The following is a 26,829-nucleotide window of genomic DNA, read 5'->3' on the forward strand; positions in this document are numbered from 1 at the left end:
ATAGCAGAGTTGGAAGGGACCTTGGAGGTCTTCTAGTCCAACCCCCTGCCTAGGCAGGAAACCCTATACTGTTTCAGACAAATGGCTATCCAACATCTTCTTAAAGACTTCCAGTGTTGGGGCATTCACAACTTCTGGAGGCAAGCTGTTCCATTGATTAATTGTTCTAACTGTCAGGAAATTTCTCCTTAGTTCTAAGTTGCTTCTCTCCTTGATTAGTTTCCACCCATTGCTTCTTGTTCTACCCTCAGGTGCCTTGGAAAATAGTTTGACTCCCTCGTCTTGTGGCAACCCCTGAGATATTGGAACATGCTATCATGTCTCCCCTAGTCCTTCTTTTCATTAAACTAGACATACCCAGTTCCTGCAACCGTTCCTCATATGTTTTATCCTCCAGTCCCCTAATCATCTTTGTTGCTCTTCTCTGCACTCTTTCTAGAGTTTCCACATCTTTTCTACATTGTGGTGACCAAAACTGAATGCAGTATTCCAAGTGTGGCCTTACCACACTTGGCCTTATATACACTTCCTTTGATGAATTTTAATGCAGAGAATTAGGGATTGGAATACAGGATGTTTGGAAATGAGATGGAAACTTTTCCATTCTCTATCGTACTACTAGTGAGTTTATTAAGCTCGGGTCTCATTGATGATTTCCTTTCTGCCAGAATATTTGTATGACACACTAAGAGTCAATTTATTAGATATACCTGTAATGGATTTTTTCATTAACTGATTATTGTATTATTTCCCTCACTTAGCATATATTCTTACAATATGATGAGATTGATGAGAACATGAAAAATGAGGGACTGGATACCAATCTGGATAGTATTACTATATATTCAGAGTTTCTTTAACAAGTAGCAGGTATTAAATATGAATTTGTTAAGCATGCATGCCTATTCTATATATGAATCAGATTGTAAATCCCCCGAAACCTAATCTGGTAAATATGCATCTCCTGCAGCCATTTCAGGAGTTCAGAACTAAAGAGAAATTTTATTATAATAATTATGTTGATTATAGATTAGTTTGTTATGTTAATCATTTCTTACCGACTATATTACCGTTTACTTGTATGACTCTGATTGTAAGATGCTTAGAATCAAATTATTTCAGCGGCTTAAAAGAACAGGCTAGAACTGAGAGCTGAAGAAAACTTCAGATGATCAAAACAGGTGTTTTAGATGTAAATACTGTATATACTCGAGTATAAGCCTAGTTTTTCAGCCCACTTTTTGGGCTGAAAAAAGCCGCCTCGGCTTATACTCGAGTCAGTGAAAAATTTGCCCGAAATGGAGGAGAAAAAGGGGGGGGCCATGCCGCTGGGTGACACTCGTGAATGGCCCAGTGCCCCTGTGAGTTTCCCCTCCCTCTGTCAGTTTGCCGCGCAGCGCGCACCGCACCATCCCCCCTCCTCACGTTCTAATGTAATGCAGGGCTGTCTTACGATTCCCCTTCCTCCCCCTCCTGCCGCTCTGCAACGATGTCCCACCTCCTCCTTGTTATGGCAAGCAGCCACATAGCGATGTCCCACCTTCTCTGGTACAGTGATCCAATGATAGGAATCACTGTGCCGTGTGTCATAGGAGGCGGGACATCGCTCCCGCGGCTGCACGGGACATCATCATCACAGCGGGACATCAGCATCATGAGGTGAGTGAAGTATTTCATTGAATACACCACTAGTTTACTGTTTTTCTTTGAAATAAATATTCAAAAACATTATTGGTATCTATTTTTATTTTTGAAATTTACCGGTAGCTGCTGCATTTCCCACCCTAGGCTTATACTCGAGTCAATAACTTTTCCAGTTTTTTGTGGTAAAATTAGGTGCCTCGGCTTATATTCGGGTCGGCCTATACTCGAGTATATACAGTAAACTTAAATGAAACAGTAAAATACTTAGGATAGCTCATTGCAAAAATAAAAACGGAAACTGAAAAATCTTGGTTAATATAAATATTGAGAAGACCATAGTAATAGCAAATAGGAAGCTTAGTGGAGTTACAGTTGATGGCAAAATTGAAATGGTTAAATGGTTTTGTTTCTTGGACACAAGATAGAGATGGATAGTGTGCTTGAAAAGTAAAGGAGATTAATCTTAGGGAGGAATGCAATGACAAATTTAGACAAAATAATGAAGGATAAGATTATGTCAGGAAAGACAGCAAGAAGAACTGCACCAAATAAAATTATTGAGATGACTGGAAAACAGAAACTTACATATCTTAAATACGCAATGTAGGTGGATAATAGTCTAGAAAAATAACTATTATTGGCAAACTGAGATAAATAGAAAAAGAGAAAGCCAGCTGATAATGTACAGTAGATGAGTAGAATCAATGACTAGCTACAGATTATTACTAGAGAGAGGTCAAGACAATAATTATATTATTCTATGAAATCATAGAATGCTTTGATATCTAAGCAGTATGTTTAGTGACTTTATTTTTAATAGATATACATAACCCAAATTTCTATTTCTCCCTTTCAAGTGATATTACTATGATCAACCACATTACCTACAACCTACAGTACTTTACTGAAGTTCCCATCATCATGAATTGCAAAACACATACTTTGGTGGTGTTCCTGATTTCAGTTTTGTATCCAGAGGCTCAGATGGCAGCTTTTGCCAAAGCTTCTCCTTGTTAAGTTCATCTTCCATTATTAGTAAGATCTGATCTGGTTATGGTAACACAAAACTTATTTATATCTAGGAGTAAATAACTGCAATGAACTCTTTTAGATCCAGAATGCAAAACAGGAAGAATAATGGTTGGTACTCACTTTTGCCACACACAAATATGTAATTTTGGATCATTTTCCTCAATAAATCATTGAACAGATATGATATTTTGACTCATTTGTTTGAGTTCTCTTTATCAAGTTATGGGACTTATATGGACTTATTTAGATCATATTTATGCAGAAAGGTTGAAAATTCAAAAGGATTGACATCCTGTTAAGGACCATTCTAACATTGCTGCTCTCCTTTATATACCAACAGTAACAGAAATCCAATTTATATGAAGACAAGAGAGAGGGTCATTTCCGCTGTTGCACCTCAACTGTACAATCCTTTGTCCTGGAGGCCAGTTTGGCATCCTCCAAACTGTGTTTAAAAATACGATACAGGGCTTTTATTTTTGGCTGCTGGTTGTTTCAATTGGTATGTAAGGGAACACTTCACAGTCCATGTAGTGTAGTAATTCAAGGAGGCATTGCAGCAGAGAAGGGCTTATCAGAGGATTAAAGAAGGAGACAAAATGGAGAACTGCGAGTGTACTATGTCTAATACCATTATGTAATAAAATCTTTTCAGTTATAATTTACTTTAAGAAAGGACACAACAGTTATAATAGACCAATTAGCATTGCCCCCTTCCTTTTCCTGAATGAGCTATTAAGCATTCCCTGAAATATCAATTTCTTTTTTTAAAAAAAAATCTTAACTTTATAAGACATGAACATAAATCATATATAGTTTGTTATTTTTGCAAGTTTATTTTATAATCAAAATGTCACCTGGTGTCATTTTTTTTCTTCAGTGTTTCAATTGGGAGAGTGATTATTTTTATATTCATGTGAAATTTTTACAATATATCTACTTATGACAGATGCATTTAGAAATAGGAATATTAGAGCAAAAGTGAAATATAAAATGCACAGAAAAGGGAATACACAAAGTTGCAGAACGCTTTTCACATACAAAAAGTCTAAATAGAAAACATAAATGGAAAATGGAAGTTTTAGTGCAATGTCTGATGAATCTGATACGTTTTTACAATTTATCTTAAATTTCAGTGAAAATGTGTATACAGTTGTTAATATAATCTGAAAAAAGCCATGGCTGAGGTGTTAATTAACCAACCAATCTTAATTTTGAGTATGTGAAAACTGCTTAGACTCAACATCATGTTTGCTAAAATCAAATGGATTATAACAGAACAATACAAAAGAGGAGAATACTGCTTGATCCCTCTTACAAATTTTCCTGCAAATTCCTTTTTGTAAGGCTTCTTTCCCTCTTGGTTTCAGAGGCAGGCGGGGACGGGGTTAAAAAAAATCAAAATTACCTGGGATGCACTTTTGCAAAGGAAAATAGATTAGGAAAGAATAAAGCCCTTTCTCAACGACTGTTTGTTGGGCAATTGCTCCTTATCCCCTGCAGTTATAAGAGGTTTCTGATTAAGAGCCCAATGTTTCTCATGTATCTAGTTCTGCCCTTAGTAGCTATTAGCATTATTCATATAGTGTCATCTGTGTGCAGGCATTTTACAAAGAATGAGAGGGCCTGTTCACTTTTGAAGTGGATTACAGTACAGAAAATGACAGTGGGGAGACCACAGAAGAAGGAGGAAATAAAGGCAGGAATAAACAGAAGAATATGAGATTATTGCAGCTGCATACTCTGATTTAATGGCAGTAGAATCAACTGAGTGACTATGACAACCACACAGGCTTCTGTCAAAGCATATTGACTTGATTTACATTTATCTGGATTAGAGCCACTGGGTACAATTTGGACAACGTTGGGTATTTTAAAACATCTTTGATTTCAATAAGAAATGGAAGATTTATTAGTCCTTCCCCACAGATTTCAATGAAAGCTCCTAATGCTTTACATAAACTGTGACTGCATTGAGATGAATGAGATCATTTCTCATCTGAATAGGTTCTTGATATAAAGATATATTCCAGCCCTGCATATTATAAAATATAGGTCAGTTCAACAGAGTAGAAGTCAAAGTGCAAACTCCTCCACATGAATTGTTAAGCTTATCCCTATTTTGAAAGCCATCAAAGAGGATTACTTACCTGTTCAAGCAAGAGAAGCTTTTCCTTTTACTCAAATTAACAAAGGTAGTCTTGCTTCTTTAATGCTTTACTGGGTAACGCTTTGCACTTCCATATTTGAAACCTGTTTATAAGAGACCCCCTGACCCCCTGTTCTTTTTACCTGCAGGCTTTTGGAATTAACATTGACATTGCACCTTGTAGTCCTGTAGAATAATGGAAAGAAGCAGTATACATAGCTGGTACCTGACTTAATTGGGTGAGATTTAGATGATCCTGTCCTTGATCTTTCTGCTAATGTTATTAGCAAGAGCTACTAATGTGGCTTGAGTCCTAACTTGAATTGCATCAGGGGCAGCAAATAAAAGTTCCAAGCAAAATGTAGGCATTTCTCCCTCTGCTGGTTTTTTTTTGACAGCACAATAGTTTCTTGATGCACTGTTGTCATTGTGTATATACTGTCTTTCTGCAAAAGACACCAACTGTGTAATATTGCCAAGGTGGGAGAAATGGGCAGTATTTGCAAAACTGCTTGTGTTAATATTAAATTATTTAACTTGCATGTTGGTCATTAAATAATTTAACATGTATGCCTTAAAAAGAAGTGGAAGATGTTTTTAAGACAAGTATGTCACTTCAGGCACTTTATTTTTAGCAACTATAAAGAGACAAAAGGAGAATGAGGAACAAGGCTAAGAAGAAACAATATTGATCTCAAGCTTAGTTTCATTGACCAAGGAGAGGAGGAAACAGAAAAGCCCTTCGGAAGAAGACAGGGAAGGTGTCCCAGAAGGCTGTGTAAACACTCTGCACAGCTGTGTCAAAGACACTTCTGCTGATATTTTCTGTTTTCCCTTCAAGTCTGCTGATATTTTCATCATATTTTTATAGGTAGCCTGATTAATTCTACTCAGCAAACTGCCCATGAACCATAGAAAACCCAGTCTGATGTTCTTCCACAGTCCTGATAGGAAAGATGAAAAAAGAAAGTGTGAAACCATGAAGCAAAAGGACTGTCATTAAAAGGGGGGACCTGTAAAATGCAAGTAAAGGCTAATGAATGTTACTGAGAATACAGGTACTTGATGTACAAAGAGACTAATCCAAAATTTGTATTACAAGACACAATATACAGTATGTTTCACCAAGGTAAAATGTAGCTTAATTTAAAAGGGATAAATGTAGAAAAGTAGGACTTCTCTTGCAAACATGACAGTGATATATGAATAATAAATGGTAATAAATGGACTTTTTATGTCATGTGGTCGGTTTGACATAAATGTTGCTTTAAATATATTCATTGTGAAATAAGTGCCATATGGTTCTAAATTAGCCAATTACTTAAGTGGGATTTAACTGTAAAAGTTAAAGTATAATCACAAAATATTTTTTGAAATACAAGTAACCAGCTTTTCTACTGTTGTAAGCTTGGCTGATTTAATAAGATGTGATACCTTCGAAGCTGTGCAATTTGCCGGAGTTTGGCCTGATTTTGGTGCACTGCTTTCCCCATGTTTCAATATTTAAATAATATCTGGGTTAGGGAATACAACAAGGATCAAAGGTTGTCATGCCATGTCAGTGGAAGAAGATGGGGAGGAGAAACTCCCAGAAAATGTGTGAAACAGAAATAAAGAGGCATTTTTTCATGTCTCTTTTTCCTCCATCTCTCCCCCTAAGTTTGAATTAGACATTTGTAGCTGAAACCTTTCCAGTCTGTATACCTCATCCTGCATGCTCTTGCAGGAGACACAAAGAAACTGAGCTAAAGTCAGAAAATATGGGTCTTGTACAAGGCCAAACTAATAAGGTAATGATTAACTCTCTCAGCATTTTGAAACTGATACTGTCAATTCATGTTTTCCCATCCTTGGTGTCTCAGAGAATTGCGTAGTCAGGTATTGAGTGGCAATGGGAATGGAAACTGACTAGTGGCTTATGGGAGGATCGAGCTGGATCCCTGTTGTATTAAAGGAGACGATAGCTATCTTGTCTTTTACACATTACACTGGGGTCTATGAATACCAAAGCAACTTGAACATAAACTGTATTTATTATTCATCAGTGATGACTTCGATTTTTCATCTTTGCCTTCCAAAGCTTCAGTTGGAGAGGATTTCTGGATCTAAGATCTGAATTCAGTTTGGATTTTTGAATGCTTTGTGGGGCGGGGTTTACTGGCAGTGTTGTTCTCTACTCTCTCCCAAATGGGAAACATGGGGGTGGGGAGATAAGGTCTTATCCTAGTTTATTTCTATAGTTAGTATATAACTCCTCTGTCATGCCAACCTTCCCCAGATCAGTGTAGAAGTCAATCCCATAACATTCCCATTGGATTGACTGTCATGGTGCCTGGACTATCTGTCTGCTACTCAATGCTCTAGCTCAGGTGACTAACTACCTTTTCACTATCCAATAACACCCACTCCCCCCCCTTTGCCTTTGGTTTTGGAGTTCTAAATTTATTTTATTTTATTTAAGTTACCTTTCATTTTCAAGGTTACATTAGCACATTTCTATTATTCTAATTAATGCATTTTTATTCTGTAGACATACTGTAGTTGTTTTTATTTCCATCAATTCTTTCTCCTTGATTTATGTGCAAATAATTAGGAAATGCTAAAATGATGATGGAATTATACATGTGGATTATGTAAATATAATATATACAAGAACTATATAATTATAACACTTTAGTAAAGAAGGATGAATGGTGTGACATCAAAGTACTTTTTCCTGGTCTTTTCTTGATATAAGGTTGTGTACGCATTCTTCAGTAAAACAATATATTTAAATTATCTGTATATCAATCCATTTTATACATGCATACATGCTGTTTATATAAAGTGGAGGAAGTCTCAAGTGAAATAAAGTATAACATTTTAAAAATCATTTTGGCAAAAGCAGAATTCAGGATTAAAACAGAGAAACCTCCAATAACAATAAAGAACTGGCAAAATTGCTCATCCCTGGCTGTTATTAAGAAATAGTGATACTTGATGTGAGAGCCAGTTGCTTCTATACATGATGGAAGCCATATACCTGTTTAACATGCCAAACATACAGTACATGGTCAAAAGGGTGGGACTTTGATCATGACACCATAGTCATCCTCTTGATTTTTTTTTATCCCTTCCATCAAGACATCCTACTTGAGGTGGGGGATATCCTTTTTGTTTTGTGTTCTGAACTATGTTTAAGCATCCAACACAAGATCAATTTATGGAGATAAAAAAATATGCCTTTAAATATTACTTGTTCTTTGTTTTTTTTTATAGGTATCTGGCCTTCTGAAGAAATACTAGCTTACTACTGCCTCAAGCACCATGAAATTTTCAGGTATGAAACCAAGACATAAAAGACCATCTTCAATCCACTACTATTTTATTTGCATAGCAAAATTTGCTAGGATTTAAATCCTAAGACTCAGTTTTTAAAAAAATTCAAGGTGAAAGCATGTTGCTATTACAAAGAATCGGGAGCTGCCTTTGGGTACTAATATTGCATAGCAAGCTTTCTGCTTTATGTCAAAGACTTTTGATTTCCACTCAAGGCATTTTCTTTCACTTTGATTTTTGGGAAACAAAAGTGAGGCATCAATCGATTGATAGTGATTGTGAAGTTTGGTAGAAAAATAAAGATGTTCTTTACTCTGACCTCTATTCTGAAAGTCAGCAAAATGTTCTCTAAGAATATAGGTTGCATTTTTAAAGCAAAACTGTGGCATCAGAGAATTCTGGTGTTCTCTCTTTTATAATTTTGTTTCCATATATTTTTCATATATGCTTTATCAATTCCCCTGTTCTCCATCTTTCTAGGAATGCTGTTACAATACAGAAAAAAAATAGGCTAGATTTCTCAGTTTTGGTGGGTTTAAGAATTAAAATTGGAATCCCTGAAAAATCTGTTTCTTAGGGACATTCAGAAATACTGAGTTGAAGGAACTCAGATAAAACAAAAGCAGGATGATTTTTATATCCATTGGCCATTGCAAATAGTGTTTCTCATTGGTAATTCAAAAGATTGCACACATGTTCATACCAATTTTAGGGTTTTGGTATAGGGTTCCCTGCCTAAGCAGGGGGTTGGACTAGAAGATCTCCAAGGTCCCTTCCAACTCTTCTCTTCCATTCCATTCCATTCCATTCTATTCTATTCTATTCCTTTCTTATTGCCTAGATTACCTGCCATGCTCATAGATACTAAATTTTGGGAGTGAGGAGATGGATAGTTTGTTTTGGTACTACTATAGGTGAAAGTTAGTAGTACCCTGCCTCCTTTTTTATTGGGAATTTTGTTTGTTTGCTTGTTTAAAAAAAGAAGCTTTTTGTGGCATTTTTTTCCAAAGTACACCAAGATGTGATAAAGTGATAAACATAACAGCTGGATTTTGTCAAGAGGGGTTCTGAAGCTGCAATCTCGATACATGGCAGAAATCTGTAACAGGGTAGCATATATTGCTTATCTTCTGGTGTTTAATCTTCAGGTCCAAAGATATTCATTCATCCCTTTTAAGGACTGCAAATTCCTCCCCAATCCAGCTTCTGGTTGAAGTTTTAATAGCCTGCATCTTGCTCAATAACTGTTATCCCTCAACATACATATTAATTTGAGGAGTAGAGTAAAGTGGAACCACTTTAATGGAAAATGATATTGTGGTATTTTGTGCCATCTGAATGCCCTAAACTGGATTGAACTTGAAGCTTTTCCCCTCCAGTATGACACTGCCAGAAGGAGATCCTGTCATAGTTCTCCAACAACAGCTGTTATATCATGTAAGGATCCTCCTCCTTGCCAGCTGAGACTCTGAGCTAAGGGTGAAGATTCCAGCCATGTGTATGACAAAATTTCAGCCTTGGTCCTGACTAAACAGATACAGACTCCTCTTCCAGGATAACCCCCCCATAGGCAGTTTTGCGGCTAAAACCATGATTCTTGCATCTGAGGAAGTGCTAGAATAGTGCCAATAGGGAAACCAGCTTATTCTCTGGAAGACTTGAAACTCACATTGCTATTTCTAGCTGTCAGCTTTGGCATCCACCAATAACACTGTCATCACAAGTATCACAGTTTTAAAGCTATATGACCAGTTCATATAATCAATGGACACTGATGAACCAGCAAATAAAAAGGTCATCTTAGTAATGGCTATTATATGGAAGACCCCCTCTGCTGGCTGAGGAATTCTGAAAGTTGAAGTCCATAAGTCTTGGAGTGACCAAGGTTGGAAATTCCTGCCTAGCATACATGAGAGACAAATGAAATGAATAGCATATGAAGGCTTCTGGATGGAATTTTGAAAACTTGTGTGAAATCTTTGGGTATTAAAAAGGCAGTAAACTTTATTTCTATGTGAAGTTTGCCAGGTCCAGATCCTTGAATTCCTTCCTTATACATTGTACGCTTTACATTGTTTTGGGTCATGGCAAAGATAGTTTGGCTGCTTGTTGCAGTCATATTTTCCTTCCTCTCTTCAGCATTGCTGTTTGACTAGCGACAGTCAAAGGAGGTTTGAAAATTAGACCTACAAGGCAAAAAACCCTAGAATGAAGGCCAAAGTGCTTATTACAATTATAATCAAACTTGTGACAGGCATATTCTTGGAGTGTATTCTCAGCAACTGTGTATTGGAAATCTATTCTGTTGCTGCTACTAGTTTATTGTTCAGATGTCCCACCTGGCCCTGGCCCTCTGCAATGTCCTTCCATGAATACTGCATTGTATTCTGTGGTGACCTAATTTCCAACAGTGCACATGCTTTCTTATACAGCCTATGGCCCTATGCTATACCCATACATGCAGTAAATCCAGTTTTAAAAAGCACTTTTTAGGGGTTTTTTTCTTCACCGTTTTTCTTGGATCACCCTCCTCTGCCTCTTTGCATGATATTTTTACTAAGGAAAATAAATTCATATGCTGTCAGTTAATTGGCATCTTTAACTTCAATAATCTTGTTCCATCTGGGAAAGGTAATAAAAAACAAGGGACAGACTGTTAAAATGGTCAACTCACTTTCCTTCAGCTGAATTTAGCAGGACTTTCACTCCAAACATGTAGCTGGCTGCAAAAACAAAGTGCAACAGAAGAATAAAACATCATACTTCTATAAAAGCAATGCAGGATTCCAAAACAGGGGTTGCCAGATAAGATATCGTACCTCAAAAGGGATTTTTTCAAATAGTAATCAAGTTTACGAGTGGTATCTGCCTGCCTTTACGCTTGCCAGAAGAGGCTAGTCTGCATAATTACAGAAAATCAGACAAATATCCAATATACAACAAAGGTGCAGACTCAAAAGGAATTTACCTCTACAATTCTGGGCAGTTTAGGAGAAACCCCCAAAGAGCCTGAAAGTAAAATATATCATTTCAAATAAATAATAAATAAGATAAGATAACAATTCTTTACTTGGTGTTCTGGTAACCACCATTCTCATAATGACCACCATTTTCTGCCTCGATCCCCTAATGGCTAGGGTGACCAGATTTCCCGCATCTGGCGGGACAGGCACGCGTTTTCATAATTTTTCCCGTGTCCCGGGCCGTTCTCGAAAAACCCCGCTTTATTTTGGCGCTCGCAGCTCACTCGCTCCCCCGCCCATCAGCTGCTAGCTTGCTCGCTCATTCTGTTCTACACTAAAAATCTAAGCCAGCCCAGCCTGCCGCTCACTGATTGGCCTGGACCCCAGCCAATCAGTGAGCTGGCTGGGATGGAAAACTTTAAGCACACGGCGTGCTTAAAATTTTCCATCCCAGCCAGCTCACTGATTGGCTGGAGTCCGCTTAGCTTAGCACGTTCCATTTCATTTCGTCTTTTGCTTGCTGCTTAACTGGTGAGTAACGTTACCGGTGGGAATCGGGAGGCACTGGGGGGAGGAGACAGCCCTCCTCTCCTTCTCCCCCTTTGTGGAGTTTCCCTGTGTCTCCCAGGTCATGCCCAGCCCCTCTCAAAAGGATTTGTCCCGCTTCCTCCTCTTCTTCTACCTCCACCTCCTCCTCCTCCCCATCCATGGTGGCAGCCACAGGATGGGGCGGCGGCGAGAGAGAGTGAGTAAGAGAGAGAGCGTTCCGTCCCGTGAGGAGACGCCCACCGAGCTGCGGGTCCCCCCGCTGCCTACTTTCCCTCGTGGTCGCTTCCCTTCTTTCGACTCATGGTCGCTTCCCACCGCTGGCGGCGCCTCGCTTCCCACCATCCCGCCATCGCCCAGCCGCCGCCTCCCCTTCCTCCCTCCCTCCCCCTCGGACTCCTTTTCCCGCCCCCGCTGCCTCGGCTTGGAAGGGCCGGGAGAGCGCGCGAGAGAGAGAACGGGGGAATCTCTCGGGGCTCGCCGGAGTGCTGCTCCTTTCCCAGAGCGAGGGTGGCATGGGGAAGACAATCCACTGGAGGAACCTTCCGAAGTGGAGGCGGCGGCGGTGGCGGCTGGGTGCGCACTGCTCTTTCCCTCCGCGCCCTGGTCCTCTCCGTTCCCAAGCAGCCCCGTCCTCTCTTCCTCCCTCAGTCCTTCCCGCGGCCACCTCGCCAAAATCTCGCTCTCCCTCCCCCCCTTCGGCCGCTGCTGGCCATCGCCCAGCCGCCGCAGCCGCCTCCCCTTCCTCCCTCCCCCTCGGACTCCTCTTCCCACCCCCGCCGCCTCGGCTTGGAAGGGCCGGGAGAGCGAGAGCGAGAGAGAGAACGGGGGAATCTCTCGGGGCTCGCCAGAGCGCTGCTCCTTTCCCAGAGCAGAGAGAGACAAGGAAAGAAGGGAGGAGAGAAAACTGGGCGCCCGAGCCCTTTCCCCACATCCCTATGCAGCGGGGAAAGAGAGGTCGCTCCCGGTGAAGCGTCGCCCCCGCACTTGCTGCTTCTGCCGCAGCCACCCGAGGCTGAGACGGGATTCGGAGTTTTGACAGATGCCCGTTTCCCCCCCGCGCGGCTCCCTCCGTCTGGAGAGCCATGTAGATCCCTTCTTCTTTTCCTTCCCCCCTCTCTCCTTCCTTCCTCTCCTTCCCACTCCTTGCAAATGGCGGCGGCGAAATCATAGTGATCCGAAGGGTTTGATGGCTGGAACAATGAAGGTCTTCTTCATCTCCTTGACCTCCGCAGCGTCCCCCATTTTCCTCCCCTCCCCCACCCACGGAGCCTCTTCCCCTCCCCTCCCTCCCCTCCCCATACAAGGGATCTACAACCCATGCGGGAAGTTTGGGGGGGGGGTTGCATCTTTTCCCTGGCTTCTCTGAGCTTCGTTCCTCCCACTTCCACTCCTTCAGCTGGAGACAATTACACAAACACACCTCAAAGAATCCTAGGCACACAAAGAAGCAGTTTCCCCACCGTGGGCTTTATTCTTAACCGACAGCGGGCAAAGGGAATAGAGAGAGGCAGCGGCGAGGCTATCTTTTGCGGGGAGAGCAGGAGCTTGGGGCGTGGGAACTGAGGAAAAGAATAGACAGAGGGGCGTGTGGAGAAGAAGAAGCATGCCGAGTCCTAAGACACTGGCGATCTGGGGCTGCTGTAAGCAGGCGCTGGGCTTTGGGGGAGGGGGGATGTGCAAAGCCCCCTCCTCTAATGCTTCCGGCTCTTCTAAAGAAGAGGGTCGGGGGAGGGCTTGTGCAGACCCCTCCCCCCTATTCCCGCATCTCCTTGCAGGAACCCCCAATCGCCAGGGGCATCGGACTCCAAATCCCATCGCAGCAGCCCCCAATGGCCAGTGTCTTAGGACTCCAAATCCCATCACGGGAATCCCCACTCGCCAAGATCATAGGACTCCAAGTCCCATCCCATCTGCTTCTAGATCTCCCTCGCAAGCTTCAGCAGCCCCGATGACAGCTTGGCACACTTCTTCTTCTCCACATGCCCCCCTCTATTCTTTTCCTCAGTTCCCACACCCCGGCGGGTCCGCACAAGTTCCTCGCCTAGTTAAGCGCGCCTTGGATCCCAGCCCCAGGGCACCTTTCTATGGTTGGCCAAGCTCCTGCTCTCCCCGCAAAAGGTAGCCTCGCCGCCGCCTCTCTCTATTCCCTTTGCCTGCTGTCGGTTAAGAACAAAGCCCACGGTGGGGAAGCTGCTTGTTTGTGTGCCTGGGATTCTTTGGGGTGTGTGTGTGTAATTGTCTCCAGATGAAGGAGCGGAAGTGGGAGGAACAAAGCTCAGAGAACCCAGGGAAAAGATGCAACCCCCCCCCAAACTTCCCGCATGGGTAGAGCCTCAGGATGCCTTCATATGGAATCTCCCCCCTTCCTCTTGGCTTTGACCTAGGGAGATCCCAGGCACTCCTGCCACCCAGCTGGAAAGGAGGAAAATCACGTGGTTGGGGAGAATCGTTCTCCGCACCCTTAAAATCCCGATTCCCTCCCCACTCCAGGGGTAGGATACTGCAAAATCCCCATTCCCTCCCCCCTCCAGGGGTAGGATACTGCAAAATCCCCATTTCCTCTCCCCTCCAGGGGAAGGATACTATAAAATCCCCATTCCCTCCCCACTCCAGGGGTAGGATACTGAAAAAACCCATTCCCTCCCCCCTCCAGGGGTAGGATACTGCAAAATCCCCATTTCCTCTCCCCTCCAGGGGAAGGATACTATAAAATCCCCATTCCCTCCCCACTCCAGGGGTAGGATATTGCAAAATCCCCATTCCCTCCCTCCTCCAGGGGTAGGATACTGCAAAATCCCCATTTCCTCTCCCCTCCAGGGGAAGGATACTATAAAATCCCTATTCCCTCCCCACTCCAGGGGAAGGATACTATAAAATCCCCATTCTCTCCCCACTCCAGGGGAAGGATACTATAAAATCCCCATTCCCTCCCCCCTCCAGGGGTAGGATACTGCAAAATCCCCATTTCCTCTCCCCTCCACGGGAAGGATACTGCAAAATCCCCATTTCCTCTCCCCTCCAGGGGAAGGATACTATAAAATCCCCCATTCCCTCCCCACTCCAGGGGTAGGATACTGAAAAATCCCCATTTCCTCTCCCCTCCAGGGGAAGGATACTATAAAATCCCCATTCCCTCCCCACTCCAGGGGTAGGATACTGCAAAATCCCCGTTCCCTCCCTCCTCCAGGGGTAGGATACTGCAAAATCCCCATTTCCTCTCCCCTCCAGGGGAAGGATACTATAAAATCCCTATTCCCTCCCCACTCCAGGGGAAGGATACTATAAAATCCCCATTCCCTCCCCACTCCAGGGGAAGGATACTATAAAATCCCCATCCCCTCCCCACTCCAGGGGTAGGATACTGCAAAATCCCCATTCCCTCCCCCCTCCAGGGGTAGGATACTGCAAAATCCCCATTTCCTCTCCCCTCCAGGGGAAGGATACTATAAAATCCCCATTCCCTCCCCCCTCCAGGGGTAGGATACTGCAAAATCCCCATTTCCTCTCCCCTCCACGGGAAGGATACTGTAAAATCCCCATTCCCTCCCCACTCCAGGGGTAGGATACTGCAAAATCCCCATTCCCTCCCCCCTCCAGGGGTAGGATACTGCAAAATCCCCATTTCCTCTCCCCTCCACGGGAAGGATACTGTAAAATCCCCATTCCCTCCCCACTCCAGGGGTAGGATACTGCAAAATCCCCATTCCCTCCCCCCTCAAGGGGTAGGATACTGCAAAATCCCCATTTCCTCTCCCTTCCAGGGGAAGGATACTATAAAATCCCCATTCCCTCCCCACTCCAGGGGTAGGATACTTCAAAATCCCCATTTCCTCTCCCCTCCAGGGGAAGGATACTATAAAATCCCCATTCCCTCCCCTCTCCAGGGGTAGGATACTGCAAAATCCCCATTCCCTCCCCCCTCCAGGGGTAGGATACTGCAAAATCCCCATTTCCTCTCTCCTCCAGGGGAAGGATGCTATAAAATCCCCATTTCCTCAATGTGACCACTGTCTGTGATCTGGTTCGTGATGGAAGGAGGCAGGAAAGCGCGGGGCACCGGAGAGCTCACCCAGCTGTATTTCTTTCATTAATTTATCCATTTCGGCACAGTCCATAATTTTTCTGTATAATTTTTCCGTATAAAATTTTTAATCAAGCCCCCCCCCCCCGGTCAAAGGTGTCCCTCTTTACCAATCTGAAAATCTGGTCACCTTACTAATGGCAGTAACTTTAAGAGAGCTGTGGTCACCACTCACTACTACTTCCATCATTGTCCAAGGCCTTGCAATTATTTCCTTCATCCAACATTATTCGTGCATAAGTGCACCAACATGCCTACCATCCCTGTCCTAATGTTCCCTTTTTTCATATTCATTTCATGTATTCAAAATCATGTTTATACTTATATATGTTATCTAATACATGCTTGACAAAACAAACAAACAAACATCCAACTTCTATTTGGGGTCTTGCTTTCCCATCCTTCACTGATCAGTCTTTCTTCTCTATTTCACAAGTGTTGACACACGTCTTTCCAATTCACTTCCCCAATCCTATTCATTATTCCTTGTACACAATAAGTATTCCTTCATCGTATCGTCAGCAATTCTCTAGAACATGCATACATACATTAAAGAAATATTTATTTATTTATTTATTCAGTTTAAATAATTTGCATGGCTGCCTAACTCACAAAAGTACAGCTCCAGGCATCATACAGCAATAAAATGCCATTTGTTACTGTGCTCAATAGCAAAACCAGCTTGGCATTAACAACAATAAAACATATGTCACACCAACATACGGTATACTACATTTCCCAGGACTAACATCCTGACCCAATCTTAGAGAATAGCCAGGCCTTCAAAGTCTTCCTGAAGACTAACAGGATTGGGAACAGTAAAATCTCAGCGGGGAAATCATCCCACACAGTGCTTGCCACAAAGAAAACATTAAATCAGCAAGTTTCAATTTAATTTAATATTTTTATAAAAACAGACTTCAAACATTTTTGTTAAAATAATTATTGTTTTCTCTTTAATTGAACACAATGTACAGAATCTTTTGAAAATTCTAAGTAGCAGATGTGCTTTCCTAATCTGTTTAAGGGGCTTATGTGGTGTTTTTATGTTTTTTTTCAATACCTGAAAGAGAAAGATTCTCATTAGTAGGCATATACAGATGATGAGAAAGAGTCTAAAATTATATGAATCTTTTTTAAAAAATAAAACTGAATCAGAAGAACTCAATAAATCATTATTGTAAATGCTATTACATGGGGGACGAGCTATATATATAGGCATTTGTGCCCTTTGGTTTTTTTTATACCTCAGAATAGCTAGAAATAATCTATTTCTGTTTCTAAGAAATAATTACATATCATTTCCATTTAGAGTTAACAAAAATGAATAACTTGCATTATGTAAATAAGTAAGCATGCTTCAACCTTGGACTCTTATTGTTCTCTAACACAACTACCATATTTTTCGGAGTATAAGACACACCGGAGTATAATTATATTAATTAGATAGATCAGTGTTTCTCCACCTTGGAGACTTGAAAGTGTGTGGACTTCAACTCCCAGAATTCTGGGAGTTGAAGTCCACATACTTTCAAGTCTTCAAGGTGGAGAAACACTGAGAGAGATGATAATGAGATGAGGGAGGGAGGGAGGGAGAGAGAGAGAGAGAGACCATAACTAGATAGACAGATAGGCAGGCAGATAGATGGATGGATAGAGAGAAGGAGAGAGAGATAGGTAGGCAGGCAGATAGATGGATGGAGAAAGAGAGGAGGAAAGAGGGAGAGGGATACCATAACTAGATAGACAGATAGGCAGGCAGATAGACAGACAGTCGGATGGATGGATAGAGAGAGAGAGGATGTGTATAATTACGGTGACCAGACGTCCCTAGTGAGGCCGCGGGCTGGCAGTAACCGCCGCGGCCAACTCCCCTCCCCCCCGATCAAAGGTGTCCCTCTTTACCAATCTGAAAATCTGGTCACCTTATACTAAGAGTACCATGGATTGTAAATCAGTCCTGGAGCAAATAAAAGCAGAGTGCTCCTTGAGTCATTATGCAAAAACTCACTTACTTGGAACATGTGATGCATAGATTAAAAAAGATTTATTTTTTGAGCAAAATAGAAGAAGGGTATTCAGGTATATGGAGATATCCTTTGGGAAGGAATATGAGAACTATTAAGTAAATAGCAATTTAACCTTGGGAAAGAAACTCAAGATAACCACACCTTAATGCTGTTTGGTATAAGAAGGGACAGAAGAAAACTCTCTCATGTTTTCAAGATTCTGTTATTGTATTCTCCAACAGTAAAGCAGAGTTCCAATAGTTTTTACAAATTCTGTTTTCTGACCTCATCTATCTTGATAACTGTCATATGTAAAGAGGGCCGTATGTACTCACAGATGACTGTTAGACATAGCTCCATAAATTGAGTTAAGTTCGCTTGTGGGAAATAACTTTTTACTGTTTCTAACAAAGTCCTTCATTTTTATATCAGTTTTTAAGCTGCTCGTCCGAATCCTAACACTAGGAACAATTGAACTGAGGCAGAAACCTGCATATGAATGCTTGAACAATATCCTCATCTTCAGGGTTTAAACATGAGAGTTCACTGAATATCCAGAACATATAAATGTTTCCTTTCTGCTGTCCTGGGACATATTTGAACTCAAGATCCTTAGTGTGAAAACTCTTTTGGGTGTCATAGATGTCAAAAGCAGGATGTCCATCAATTCAAACTTCAATGTGCATTTTTAAATGATGATGAGATGTTACTCTCTGATGCGTCGTTCATATCAAGGCCAGTCTGACTTTTCAAAGCTCACACAAAGGTAGATGCTGCCATCTTTCTACTGTAAGTCCACTTACTAGAAGAAGAAGAAGAAGAAGAAGAAGAAGAAGAAGAAGAAGAAGAAGAAGAAGAAGAAGAAGAAGAGGAGGAGGAGGAGGAGGAGGAGGAGGAGGAAGAGGAAGAGGAAGAAGAAGAAAGGGGGGGGATTGGCATAGATTGAACATATGACAGGTCTTCAACTTCAGCTAAATAGATCAGATTTGTTTTGAATGATTAAAGAATCCTAGGTGTGAAAGAGTGAGAAAAGGAATAGCAGCATTAGCATTTCTTTGTAGAAAATTTCCCCAGGAACAGATTAGATCTATGGGCTTTTGTGCATGCAATTTATCAGACACTACAATTTTGAGAAAAACTTCACTGCAGTTGCTACGTTTACAAGAAAGATGTGCTGAGGGCTTGAAAATACTGTTTCAACCAAACATGCATGTCACTATGATACATCTCAAACTCCAAAGAAAGGGGAAGTAACAGATGCTTTGTGTTACTTTCAAAATACATTACACTAAGGTCATTTCATTTTTTTCTGGCTGAATGCTTGACAAAGTTGTGATACGTATGTGTAGAGTTCTGTCCTGTTTCCCCCCTCCTCTGCCTGTATTGATCACAAAAACATAGGAAGCTTCCTTATACTGAATAAAATTATTAATCCATCTAACCCATATTATCTCTAGAGATTGGCAGCGGCTCTTCAGGTTTTTAGACAGGATCCCCCCCCCCCCCCCAGTCTTACTTGGAGATGATAAGGATTAATCGAGGGCTTTCTAAACACAAAGTTGTGTTCTACCAGTGAGCTATGAAACCTTGGATATGTTTGGAAAGGGACACTCTACTTCTTGGAAACCCTTTTAGCTTCGTCTAAATCCAAAGGGAAAAAATAAGATGTACAATAAAAAAAACTAGAAGGCCGTTAAAACTTGGAAAACAGAAAATCACTGTAAGAATACCCTATTTTATGATATATAATTAGCAATATATTTAATTATCATGACTACTAGTGCCAGAATGTATAGAGATTGTATTTTACCATAAACATGGATAGTAAGTTGTTTTATATTAAGAAGTTAAAAAAAAATACACACTTTCGAATCGATATTCCATGTGCACATGTTCAAGTCCATTGTGGGCAAATGACTGATATGCAGTACCATAAGGTTTCAGCTGTGCAGGAGACATACTTACTTTTGAAAAATCTTACTTATGAACAACAGGAATTTTGCCAAGTGCTTTTACTGGCAATGTGGTTGGTCTAACAGACTTCTTAAAACAATCTTTTATAATCTATTTCCAATTTAAAGGCATAAGCTACCTTTTCACCTGTAGGCTGTTGTTATTTTTTTAACTTAAGGTATATAGTTCATTCTAAATGTTTGTAATGTCTGCTACAATTGATAACTATTTCATTCTACAGTTTTACAGAGGAAGAGAGGGAGGGAGAGAAGGAGAGAAAGAGGGGGGAGAGAAAGAGAGAGAGAAAGAGAAATAATATTAATTCCTCCATTTACTTGTCTAACTGTTTTTGAAGGAATGAATGTGAATTAACGGTGTTATCCTTTCCTAACAATTATCTTTCGCTACTCTAGCTAGTTTAGTTCTAAAAGACAGAGCCATTGACAAGGGAGAAAAAAAGAACCTTCTCGGATTTTTTCAGCTCAGCGGTGGTAATGTTGCACTGAACACTAATGAGGGAACCCCCACTGGTTTGCCTGCTTTGTGACTTTTCTATTTCATAATTATTTTTAAAACGCAAAACGACATGAGGTAGCCCAGTCATGCCTCTGCTACTTCCTGCTACCTCGGTGTTCACTACAGATGGCAATTTGTTCTTGTAACATATATGTCTCTCTGACCATTTTCATCTAATTTGTATGGGTTCTACCATTTCCTTTCTCTCTTTCAGGGGCCTTGCTGTGTGTGAGCTGGGGGGTGGCATGACATGCTTGGCTGGGCTTATGGTAGGTCTTTTCTCAATCCCATTTCTATTCACCCGGGGGAACAAAAGGGAAAAATGTTCCAGTGCCTCCAACGACTGGGTCAGAGAACTGTCAACAGAATCAGCTGCAGTCAAGCTGCAGAATCTTCAGAGACCTTCTAGACTGACTGGCTTTCGTATTATATCGATTTTATGGTTGCCTCGCCGAGGAGAAACATTTTACCTCAGTGTAGTCAATATCTCTTGTTGTGACATTCCAGGCCACATACACTCCGTCTTTCAGAGCCATAGCTAACGTTCCCCCGTGCCCCCCCTTTCAGATTATACTTCACCATTTGCTAAGATACAGGAATAGCCTGGCGAATCACAGTTGGAGCACCATGATATAGCTGCTAATGTTTTGCCTGCATTATTACACCAACAAACATGATCCAGAGCTCTCGGTAATTAGATTCTTTTGAATTAGATTGGCCATTCAGAAGCGTCATTCACCATTCTCTAGGTTCTGAGTCATGTATTCAGGAGATATTATGTAGCAGTGCAGTGCATTAGACAAGTTTTTATGTCTCTACAAATAAAAGCATATTGTTACACTGATTGGCATTTGACAAACCTGTCGTTCTTACACAATGTGTCGAGGTTACAGCCCAATGTGCGAGCATGTCAAAGCTCACAAAAAAATTACCCTTACAAAGCCATCTGCCTGCAATGCAAAGTTATATGAAGGGCATCAGGCAGTCAGACAGAAGCAAGCTGAAAGGCAGAGTGACAGCCTCGGATGATGGCTCTACTAGATAAACAGAAGCCCGCAAATGAAAGCCTCTCAGAATACCATCATCCGCTGTCACAATGCAATTACGGAACTGAATGATAGCAAGATAGAGGCTCCCGCAAATGGAATGATAAAAGTATTGACTGATTTGATTGAATGATTAAAATAATGCAGACATAAAATGAAAAAAGATTGAAGACTGTTACAGGGAAATAGGTGAGGAAGCATGATACTGAAGGCTTGTCACTCCTGTCTTCACTTCCACACAGACAAGCATATTTGCTCATTGTTTGCTGTGCTCTTTCTCTCTCCCTCTCCCCTCCCCTCCCCCCTTTCCAGGTTGCTATTTCTGCAGATGTCAAAGAAGTTCTGTTAACTGATGGAAATGAAAAGGCTATCCAAAGTATCCTTATTCAGTTAGAAAACTGGTGTGTTGGATTCATTCCATTTTGTTGGGTTCATGCTCAGTGTAAAAATAGAACAAGGGGTTATATAACAATATGCATTATTTATATTGTGGGTGTGCATTTGTGTGGATGTCTGGATGTACATATATATATAAATTCATATTAAATATAAAACACCCACATCTTGAAGAATTATTTATTTGGGCAAAAAATTGTATGTGATTTTTTGAGAAGTGGAGAAGTTAACTATATAATTATATAGTGTTTCTAAACATATATTCACTTATTTCCTTTTATTTTTATTATTAAGATCAATATTTGTCTGTTTTTAGTGATTTCATTCCAACAACATTGAAATTAATTACATTAATTACAGCTGTTGTTGCAAGTTTTTAAAATTCAACATAAGCTGCAATAAAAATTTCTATTTCTTTTATTTGGCTATTTTACACTGAGTTTGCTTTCAGATATTATAGTATGTAAATACATCCCTTTTGCATATTTATCTTATTTTTTCAGTTGGGTTGTATTTAATCATGTATATACAGTATCACTCCTTGCAACCTGTCCCTAACTTCATGCAAGATGGATCTGCATTCAGTTAATGAACATTGTCCAATATTTCCCTTGGACCAAGATTTTCAAATATTTCTATCCATTCCATACATTTTTATTATTATCAAATTTGAATTCATTTTATATTTAATCCTATTAGTATATATGCAGGTAAACAATTTACACTTTAATGTGACTGCAAATTATTCCCCCTGAGTTAACTAAGTGTCTACAATAGCACAAGAGCTGAATCCCATAGTGAATATTAATGGCTGTCAGAAATTGAGAAGGAGCTGCAGAAGGTATCTGTTTGCTTTGCTTCTTGATGATAATGACATTTGCATGTTAAGGGCCTTCCTTTGGCAGGTGATATTCTAATGTCAAAGTTACAGAGAAATCTTTGTTAGTGCCATCAAATGATCTTCTTTCTCAAGTCTATTTATGCTTTAGAGGGAAATTTTTAAGAAGGGAAAAAATGTGGTTACAATGCATGTTTAATTCTAATATAGGATATTGTCTCGCAAACTTAAAGAACACATTTATTCTTTTTGTGGACTCTCAAGGTAGCTATAACTGTTTCAGTTAGTTGGAGAATTCAGAGATAAAAGCAGACCTAACTAGAAACACAACCCTTCTTTAAAAAAAATGATGTACAAGAGCGTAAAATAAAGGGAACAGAGTCTTGTAATATTTATGCAGGAAAATAGGACTCCTCCTACTTCAGAAAATAAGATCTAATTATATGTAATATAAGTACAAGATCTAATTATATGTAATATAAGTACAATGGTCAAGTATCACACTTTGCTTTACATTATATCTGTATGCGCGTGCATGCACGCACACACACGCGCACGCGCGCACACACACACGGTAAATATCTTTATAAATGAATAAATGTGAGACAATGTAGCAAAAGTAACTTCTTTCATATCCCAGTACTCAACTTCTTTGTGACCATGTACAGCCTGGTGTGTTGGATATTAAATATTGCATCCTCTTTTAGATGCCTATACATTTATCCATCAAAATCTGCTGTAAAATTTTACTGGCTGGATCCATAATAATAAATAAATGTTTTACCAAATTAATTTAGCACTAAGAGGCTTAGTTTTTACTTTCAGTTTTATTGGGTTATACTTTGGTGTGATCTGATGCTTATACGTGGTACTAAGATTCACTCTTAAATAATTTTATGTAATTTTACTTAAGTAATGTAAGACAGATTTCCTATCTGAGCTTTTTAAAAAGACAACAAATGTAACAGTGTAACACCAAATAGAATACATGTGGTGGTGAAGCATTATTTGCTTAAAATGAAAAATCATGTAGATACATTTCCAGTAAAATAGTTTTGTAAATATATCCTATTCATCCTTTCAATACTATTTCCGTGATATGTGACAAATTAATTGTCTATAACCTCCCCAAATAAATACCCTGCATCTTTTAATTCTAAATTGTTTAAATTTGTACCCTATTAAAAAGCAATTAAATTAAAATGCTGTTCTTGTTTAACAATAAAGTTTACTTTTGCTCTTTAAACTTTTTAATAACTCCAAATTATATGCCAGTCTCCCTTTTTATAACTCTGTAATCCCTGACACCATCATATCAAAAAAAATACCTTTCTAAAAGTTAAAATGGTGTCAATCCGGGAAGAGGGGGAATCGCAGTAAGAAGCCAGGAAATCACTGAGCAAGCCTGTTAATTATTCTTAATAGGCAAGATGAACACATTCAGCAACCAACGACTGCATCAGAGAAATGTCATTGAAAATTGACTTGGAATAGTGCTTTGGGTTTGAGCATCCATTTTTATATTATTGTCATTATCCTACTTATTATTTTTGCTCTTATTAGTGTTATTCACAGGGGATATCAAAGGGTTCTTATTTTTGTGAAATTTTACATTTGAGAGAAGTCACATATTCACATCCCATCAGTCATTGACGGTTTTACTGTCAGTTCATTTGTGTGAGTAGTAATTTCATTTGCTATTGGGTTGTCAAACCATGTGCTCTCTAAATGCAAAATCAATATCGATCGATATATGGAACAAAAAAAACCCTCTCTATTTGTATTAACTATTTCAGGTTTTAAGCCATTTTGGTTCATATCATTTTAATGCTAATATTCCTGAGCAATGCTATCTGACATACTGCAAATGTATTTCACTTATTCTACATAGATAGTACCTAGGTCATCCGAATCTTTTAAACTACAATGCAAACAAATGAAACTGCACTTCAGAAAAACATTATTTGTAATCTTTAATAAGAGAAATAAGGAGTCTGTATGGGTATATTTTGAAGAGTTTTATTGTTTGAGATAAAATATGGAGAGAGAAAGGAACTATGCCAAAATGAAATTTAGTAATCAATCTGAACATAAGATTTATATCTTTTAAATGAGAATAAATGTTGATCTGATTGTGAAGGTTCTATGCTACTCAGTTTTTTAAGAAAATAAAAGTTGGGTGAACCTTCATTGAAAGTTTCACATTCATAGAACATATGAACATATGAATATTTTAAAAATATTTAACTGTGAAGTACCACGGGTACCAAGGGTACCACGGGTTATATTACAACATTTAACACATCCCTTAAGGTCATCTGCTCTCTATGTTATTTACTCTCCTGTATTTATATACATTTTTTCACATGAAATTGGGGGGGGGGGAGGGATACATTTTGGGTGCAATTAAATCATTCCATAAAATAAATGTATCTATTAAATATAGCTACGGAATTTTGAATGGAATTTTGACTAATCTAAAAAAAAAGTCTAGGTTAAAGCTGTGTGTGTTGAGAATATGGATTTTTGTAATTATGCAAGTCACTTATAGTTCAGTAACAGTGAGGTTTGTGTTCAGTAACAGTGGGATGTTTGTATGTGTGTAACCTGGTACAGGGCTGAATTCCTAAGGCAACTTATATCTAAATCAACATTATTGAAATTAAAATTATTGAATGGTGTTACAAGAATTAAATTTGAGAGCTTCATAGGCCTGTATTCAATTTACAGGTGTGTATGTGTTCAGTTACAATATTTAAGTCTCCCTCCCGTGTAAAATGTCATTTTACAGAATTCCATGAAGTATTTTCAAAGGCAAATCTAAGCTACAGGGCGAACATTAAACATTAATACTGTCATCATCATCATCATCATCTTCATCATTGTTGTCTTATAAATCATTATTGATGAATATGTGTGAACAAAGAAACAAAATGCAAGCATTTTTCTAATAGTATTCTAATCAACATAAACTGCTAATGTTTATGGTCATTCATGCCTACTGAATATTTAACAGTAGTCAATAAGTATGGATTTGCTTCTTTGGACTTGCACAAAATATTGTTGCTACTTTAGAAATAGTTGGGGTATCTGCAAAGTTTGTTAGATTTAGATAGCTACTTCTTTGTCAGACAAAGATGGACTGATCAGCTCAAATTATTCAGGTTTGAAAATCACACTTATTGCCAGATCATGTAATTTTAAATTCAAATGCCTAGAAATATTGAGAAAAAAATGAGCTTCATTTTTATGTAAACATATTAAAGATTGAAATTTATATCTATTCTCCATCTGGATGACTTTTGGTCATCTCAGCTTAGACAATAATGATGCTTTAAAGATTTATATATATGTACATGCGTACATCCGTACGACATACATACATACATACATACATACATACATACATACATAAGACAGGGTTCTTATTTTCTTTTGACTCCTGAAATATGGCCTTATTTTTGGGGAGGTCTTACTATTTGTGAGGTGCAGGAGGAGGCGAGTGTGGTCACCTCATGGCTGCTGCTATGTTGCAATATTTTCAGGGAGGGCTTATTTTCAGAAAAACAAGGTACATACATACTATCAAGGCAAAGACAGAGAACTGAGTGCTGGTCTTATGTTTAGGGCTACAGCAGTCATAATCTCTCACCAGGGAGCACCTGGGAACAGTAATCCAAATATCTGAGGGCACCAGGTTAGCCACTGTCATGCTAGATGTCGGAGTTTTGGCAGTGTGACTATTATTATGAGATAAACCCAGGAGCAAAACACAGCACACAGAGCCTTTATACAATTAATAGTGGTTTATATATACATATATACAGACATACAAATGGTAGATAAATCTCTTACCACTCAGTTATGGACACAAGGAGAGAAATGAGATACATGACGAGAGAGAGAAATGCTTTCTAATGGCCATCTATATATAGTTACGTCTTAAAAAGAGCCGAGATGGCGCAGTGGTTAAATGCAGCACTGCAGGCTACTTCAGCTGATTGCAGTTCTGCAGTTCGGCTGTTCAAATCTCACCGGCTCAAGGTTGACTCAGCTTGCCATCCTTCTGAGGTGGGTAAAATGAGGACCCGGATTGTTGGGGGCAATATGCTGACTCTGTAAACCGCTTAGAGAGGGCTGAAAGCCCTATGAAGTGGCATATAAATCTAACTGCTATTAAAAGGGTAAATGACTTGTGTGGACCCTATCAGAATCTTGAATAGGAGATACATGTATTGCTGAATCATCCTCATTGCATCAGCTTACAGTTTACAGCTTACAACCGTACATCAAGAAAGATTTTTATGTATATTTATTTAGAATAGGAATGGTGCA

At 39.7% G+C, this 26,829-nt stretch overlaps 1 protein-coding gene across 1 annotated transcript in view; it reads left to right on the top strand.

The window, feature by feature from the left end:
• Window positions 1-26,829, top strand: part of CAMKMT (calmodulin-lysine N-methyltransferase) — a 252,636-nt gene that overhangs the window by 184,492 nt on the left and 41,315 nt on the right. Inside the window, exons 4-6 of the mRNA XM_032216941.1 lie at window positions 8,084-8,144; window positions 20,429-20,483; window positions 21,573-21,636. Coding sequence (XP_032072832.1) covers window positions 8,084-8,144; window positions 20,429-20,483; window positions 21,573-21,636 — 180 coding nt within the window. The remainder of the gene's footprint in view (window positions 1-8,083; window positions 8,145-20,428; window positions 20,484-21,572; window positions 21,637-26,829) is intronic.

Source organism: Thamnophis elegans, chromosome 4 (assembly GCF_009769535.1).
Source record: "Thamnophis elegans isolate rThaEle1 chromosome 4, rThaEle1.pri, whole genome shotgun sequence".
In the NCBI taxonomy this organism is placed as follows: Eukaryota; Metazoa; Chordata; class Lepidosauria; order Squamata; family Colubridae; genus Thamnophis; species Thamnophis elegans.